The 6829-nt window shown below is 38.2% G+C and overlaps 1 protein-coding gene across 2 annotated transcripts in view; it reads right to left on the bottom strand.

Moving 5' to 3' along the window:
* Positions 1-1936: 1936 nt before the first annotated feature.
* The window catches only part of LOC134628954 (synaptogyrin-1-like), a 28115-nt gene continuing 23222 nt past the window's right edge, over positions 1937-6829 (bottom strand). The window contains exon 4 of one of the 2 annotated variants that reach the window (XM_063475803.1): positions 1937-4809. In XM_063475803.1, the coding sequence (XP_063331873.1) occupies positions 4594-4809 (216 nt within the window). In that variant the 3' untranslated portion in view covers positions 1937-4593. The other variant, XM_063475804.1, reaches the window with a different exon arrangement.

Here is a 6829-nt window from a genome sequence, read left to right as displayed (position 1 = left end):
AGCTATGCGAGAGTAAAATTGAATTAAAAAATATATATCTAAACCGACAGCTAAATTCACCATTACCAAGTAGTATACGGATATAAAACGTAACTCACAGAAAACCTTTTTCTTAGACATTTTTCACATATTAAAATTATTGTTATCGCGTTGTAACAACAGGAACTGCATATACGTCTTGCTTTCTTATACCCGTCTTTCCTGATTCTTCCACATGCAAGTCTGTGAGCCATGATCCAAATTCAGGGGCTGCGTCCTTTGAAGGATATCGGAGACGGTAAGATTTACACTCGTATGCTAAATTGCTTCAGCAATTCTGATGGTATTTGAAGGCAGCAAATAACGTCAAACTCGTTTGTTTGTTTGGGTTTTTTTTAATCTCTTTCTAAGCGTGTTTTGTATTTCCATAATACATTTTGATTTGCCTCATTTATAAAGTGGAAAGGATAAGTAAATAATAATAAACTGAAAAAAAAAAACTGTTTAAATAAATAATAAAACGACAAAAAGAAAGGAAGAAAAACTCCCGACTTCTGCTTTGTTGCTGAACCGGATTTCTTTGACAATACCGCCACCATGTGTTTACCATAAACTACCTCTTCTACACTTTTTGCTTTACACTTTTTATGTTTATTGTGATTGTAATTTCTTAAACTACCATACTAAACTTCAATATATTCAATCGCCCTTCCAAAAAGTAGCACACATTCTTAATTTAGTATTTTGTGCTTAGACTATCTATTTTTCTATTTTATAAAATTAGCCACACATGCGCTTAGCAGCTTTACTCTTCTCGAATTAACTATTTTAAAAATACATTAACAGTGTGAACTAAAACAAAAGAAAAAGCAAGTTTAAAAAAAAAAAAGCTGAATAACTGCACTAAATTAAAAGTTGTCTTGCAGTTGAACTCGCGGGTAAAACTCCTGCCAGCAGGGGGAGCTGTGTCTTATAAATAGTGGACTAACCAGCCTGCTTGTGACCATTTACAGCTTTGAAAAATAAATGGATAAACGTTTCCTGCATAAGTAAGCTCACCCCATGTGAAAAGTTGATGTTTTTCAGCATTCTCTATAAAGGTCTAAGAGATATACAACATTTAGAAGTTAAATCTTGAGCCACCCCCACATCAAGTGGTCTTCAGCAATAGTTGTCCATGCTTTCTGACAGTCTTTCAAAGTATTTCTTTTGCCATTGAGTGATTTAAAAAAACAAAAAAAAACAAACCCATTTTCAGTCTAGTCTTTGTGCACGACTATTTTCACAGGAATGTTTTTGTTTCGTGTCATTGTTAGGCCACTTAGCCCGTGAATGATAGAAATAAAACGTGTAAAATAATTTGCAAAGACCTGTTGCTGGCATATCCCAGCAATATGTTTAGTGTGTCCTTTGAAAATGTGAGGACACTGGATAAGAGGAGGACAAGATGTGAAGTGGCAGGCCTAAAAAATATCTACACGAGATGAATAGGATCTGTAAGTCGTTTCGTTGATCCATCTGCTGTTCAACGAAACCTCATTAGAAACTGTTTCAGTGAACGGGTGGCTGACAAGGAGCCATTTTTAAGGAAGGGAAGAGAAAAGAAAAAAACGATTGGACTGAAAATCAGTGCCAACAGGTATCACAGCGAGCGTCTACAGCCACCTGTAAAACCCAGTGGACGCTCTGTCCTTTTTGGGGGGCAGCATTTCAAACAGAGCTGTGGGGATCTTGTCAAAATTGCTAAAATTATGAACTCAGAGAAGTACTATTAGAGCTTGAGCCACCATGCAATAGCATCGGGAAAGCGTCTGATTGGGAAAAGATTCATTTTTCAGCACAAAAACAAACCACACACACTGCCAATGTATTTTAATTCTGAGGGTTGGCTTATAAATTTTGCACAGTACTGTAATCCAAAAATCCAACACCAGAGATTCTCATCTCATCTTGCATTTTTGTTCAGTATTTTCTTTATTTTTATTGGTTAAAACCACATCAGAAACATACATTTGTACACAATTGTTTTTTTCTTTAATCTTAATTTGCTTCATTTCACAGAGGAACATCACACATTTCTACGTCTACACAGATGTACAGCATAAAGTATATATGTGCATATATACTTTGATAATTTGGTCACATTTTCCGTAGCCATATATATATATATATATATATGTATGTATGTATATTTTAATATTTAATATTGTTATCCCCAAAATAAAAAACTTCTCCTTACCTCGAGAGCAACACAAAGGATGAGGCATGGATAACCTCACCATATATCTTATCACAATAACACTCAACAGACCATAGAGCTTTCTTTCTTTTGTCTTTTTTAAATATAGAACTAACTTAATGCCCTAAAATAAAGCAGAATCTTTTTCGAACACTGTTATATACTCAATTATAGATTTACATATGTTTATACAGACAGATATACTGGAGAAAAATGGAGCACAAAAAATGGAGCGATGCATGTTCATAAATATTGAGGATGCCTGCAGATTTGTTGACAACGAGCAGAAAACACACACAAGTTTTCCGCAGACCTGCTGATAAGGAACGCTCTATACTGATGACAAATGCTTGCTTTTGTAAAGTGGTTTGACGTGCTCAAGGACAAAACAAGACCAAATTCATTTTGCTGTACATTAAGACTTTGAAAGAGAGCATCAGTGTGTTGTGGAGGCTTGTGTTCCTGCGTGATGGATTCTGCTTGGCAGTCAGCACTAAGGCAACAATTGAGGAAAGAAAAAGCTTCACAGGGAAACATAAAAACATTTCAAGGAAATAAGAAAAAAAGGACAAATTTCAATACACACGCAGACAAACACAGTCTCATTATACAGTGGAGGGGATTAGTTGCCTGATATGCCACTGCTGCTTGTTTATCTATGCTGATATTCTGTAATGGCCCATCGGCGAGTTCTGTCAGCAAAAACTTGTGTTCGCAGCATCGATAGGCTGTGAACCTGTGTGTGCATGTCTGTTTGGGAGCGTTTTAGCTATCGCACTTATTTTGCTGACTGTCTGAAGACCTCACAATTTGAAGGCAGTGTGGTCACAAGCATTGATCAGCTACAGGGTGACCTGCCGATAGTTTCTAATCCACCCCCAGCCCCCAAACCCCGAATTAACACCTCCAGTAAAACCTGGCATCTGTTTGCATCCTGTAGCTCCTTCCCAAGGATGAAGTGAACCCACTGATGTTTGTCTGCCTAACTGCACCTTCCTGAGATCACCACCTGTTACCTATGCATCCAAAATCTGGGGGATGCCCAAGATCTCTTTGTGGAGTTTTTTTTTTTTTGACAAAAAGACATATAAACTTGCCAGAATTGATGACATTAACTTCTTCTGATTACTACAGTGTTTGTCACATGGGATAAAAATCACCACCTAAATGCAGAAGCTGTTGTTAAGATCACAAAGTCAACTGAGCTGATCGTTGGTGTAAGTCTTAAATGTAAAATGTCATAATCTCTCCCTGTTCATTTTAAAAATACACTTTTTTGTTGTACTGACCTTTAATAATGTTTTCTTTACATTATTTATTGTCACAGGCACATTATTTTGTGCACGTAACCAGGGGTTAAAGTGGGTCTTAACAATTTTCTGGTACCTTGAGTTAATAAATAATAAATGATTGTGGAATGAGTTCATTTTTCTTATGCTTCAGCCTGGTGTTACTTCCAGTGATGGCCTGGAGACACTTGCTCAGTAATAAGAAAATAACAACACACGACAGAGCTTTTACACATTAACACGTCGCCTTTTCCTTCTCATCCCTGTGATGTGTTCATGGTGCAGATGTAAAGTTGTGGTCGTGGTACTTCAGCATCTTCCTCGCACTAAAGACGAGGAGAATAAATGGAGCAACTTAGTGTACTTCCCAGAGAGAATTTCATCTCAGAGATGAATTTAAAGCTGTAATAGAATTGGTTTCTACACGTGTTGTCAAACTAATTGAAGTATACTCATTTTAGATAGTCAAAGACTGCAGGTTAGTGTAGTTAGTTTGCAGTACTGTGATAGAGCTTACAATGATGCACTATGTTAGACTGTTATAGGCTGTGGTGTTGTGGTGTTAGCTTACATCAGGGGTAGCAGACATCAATTTACATTTAAGGTGATGGCGTGGAACACACTTACTCATAGAATCCGGTCTTTTTATACTAACTTTTTACTGTCTAGGTGAAATCAGCCATACATGCAACTGCTTACATCTTGTGAATAACAGTGAATATCGAGTCACAGCATGTACACAAAGAAAAATCTGCTGGAACTCAAAAACCAAACAAGGATTTTATGTGAATTATTTCAAAGTAAATCTTTTCTCCCCATGCTGCACCGCTACACCCGATCTTCAGGTTTCCTCACCTGCCAGATCCCACTTTAACCCCTGCACGTAACAATAAAAACAGTAAATTGTAGCAATAAATTTCCAACTCAAAACTTGAGGTTGTTGGATCTAGGATGTGATAAAAGATCTGCCCAATACACTAAGTAATGGATTCAGTGTTTCTTGTGTAACACAAAACAGCACAAATATTATTTTGAAGTAGAAACTTTGGACAACTTCATCAGCATACATAAATCTCTCCTAACATCTCAGTATTCTTGACGCTGGTAGCCTCCGGATCCATCGAAGGCCCCGTCACTGTTGGTCTGGCCTCCTCCTCCTCCCGGGCTCTCCAGGTCATCCCCACCGAATGAGGTGTAGGGGGCTCCGGCTGCATCCTGGCTGGGGTCTGTGTAGTCCTGGGAGAAGAGGGCCGAGTCGGCCCCTAGCTTGTATCTCTGGAAGGCCAGGAAAGACTGGCCCGCCTTGGCGATGAGGATCGTAAATGGAAAAGGACGAGGAGGTGAATAGGAGGTGATTGAAGACAGATGATGAAACAGAGACGCGACGATGTTAGTGTGAGGAAGGGAGGGGTCAGACAACAAAAGACAGGAGGACACAGTGGTTAGTTGGCTGGAAAGCTTGACAACATTATTAGACAGCTTTAGCGAATCAGTCACAGTGAGTTACTTCCTCAGGCAGCAGCACAAAAAACGCTGCTCGTACATTGTGTAGCTCTAGAAGAAGAGCACGAGTTCCCCTTGTGTTGATAATTCAGAAAGGAAATCGTGGGACAAGCCAGAGGTAAAACAGAGCAACACAGAGAAAGTTAAAATGATTTAAGTTACACAAGGAGATTTTCTTTATTATTGACTGCTCAGATGTTGCAGACACTTGAATAGCTGCAGTACTTTTGAACCTTTTTTGATTCTATAAGTCGATATATGACAGCGCATTAGGCCAGCTAACCGTCCAAAAGAAAACGTTCCACAGCATATACTTAGAGGAAATTTGCACTCATTGTAGTCTGAGTTACATGGACTGAACCCTGAATATTTCAGACTGTTTTGTTAATATGAATATAGAACATTTTATTAGCACCCGCATAATAAAACTTAGCCATAAAAGACAATGAATATTAAATGTTAAATGACTAAAATTTAAGGTTTAACACACCTCTACCATCTAAATTTAATAAAATGAAAGTGAAAGAGGGAGCCTGTATGTGCAAACACAGAGGAAACTGACACCCCTATAAAATGTGTTAAATATTGCGGAGTCTGTAGCAAGACGACTCAGCTTAGCTTGTGTTCTCACTGTAAACGAGGCGAAACAGTTATCTAGCTCCATCTGAACTTAACATCTTCCAACAGAAAGCTCTTTAACATTTCTCTGCTTGATTGATTGAGCCTGAAGTCCTTCTACTGGAGAAACTGTCCAGCACATAAACAAAGTCGGTCATCTTGAAACAAGTTTGGATACTTGTTTGGTGTTACTAAGCATTAGCTAAATTAGCTTTCATTTCACTAGTCAGCAGGACATAAAAACTGCGTATAAAGAGTCAGCAATCAGATCTTACACAACAGAAAAGGCTTAAAACATCCCCTATAAGTTATACTTACACCAATATCTGAGTGCTGTCGAATTCTCCCATTGATTTCAATTGAGGATTTTGAGTGCAGCATATCTGTGTAATAATATATCTGAAAATAGCCATCTCAACACTGCAATGTGCTCTAGATTGTGTGTAAGTATATATCAAATTATTCCTTTAAGTGAGGAACTGAAAATTGGGGGGGGTAAGCAACTAATAATTTTATAAAAGCTCACTACAATTAAGGACGAGAAAAAACGGTGTCCAGTCCTAAAAACTGAGACAGCAATTGCTCAGGGCTCCAGGTTTGGTGTTGCAGATACTCTGACTGTAACATCTGTTTCAACAAAAAACTTAAAAAATTTATTTGGTGAAGCTTTTCTTCATAAATAAAATGAGTCTTTTATGAAATTCCAACAGAAAAAGCTCTGATTTCACACCTGAGATATTTAGAGCTGCACATGTGTAAATTTAGCTGTTGAGTGTCTTGCACTGATGAATGATAAGGTCAGCCTGCTTGTTAATGTGGGTGTTTGGAGGTGTTTGGATTAGCAAGTCTGCTTTCATGTCTCTGTGTCAGCAACGGCAGTATTTGATGTAAGAGGGCGCCCAAATCAAGTGCAGTCTCAGTAAAGAAAGAGGAGCGTGTAGGACCTGCTGCAGATGGTTAAGGTGACAAAGAGAGAAGACAAAGTCAAACAAAAGACTGATGAGGCTGAGGAGGGAACAGCTTGGTGTATTCCTCTTCAAATGACACATTCTTTAACTTCTCCATAGAGAAGAGAGCCTGGGCCCCCTGTTGGAACAATATTTATACACTCATGAGTTCACATGTCAGAAACAGTAAGCAGTACTAAAAAAAAAGATGAAGGGAGACACATTTATATAGCTCACTGCCAAATAAGATTCAA

Source organism: Pelmatolapia mariae, linkage group LG6, assembly GCF_036321145.2.
Source record: "Pelmatolapia mariae isolate MD_Pm_ZW linkage group LG6, Pm_UMD_F_2, whole genome shotgun sequence".
Taxonomy (NCBI): Eukaryota; Metazoa; Chordata; class Actinopteri; order Cichliformes; family Cichlidae; genus Pelmatolapia; species Pelmatolapia mariae.
This window is presented reverse-complemented; position numbering and strand designations above follow the sequence as displayed.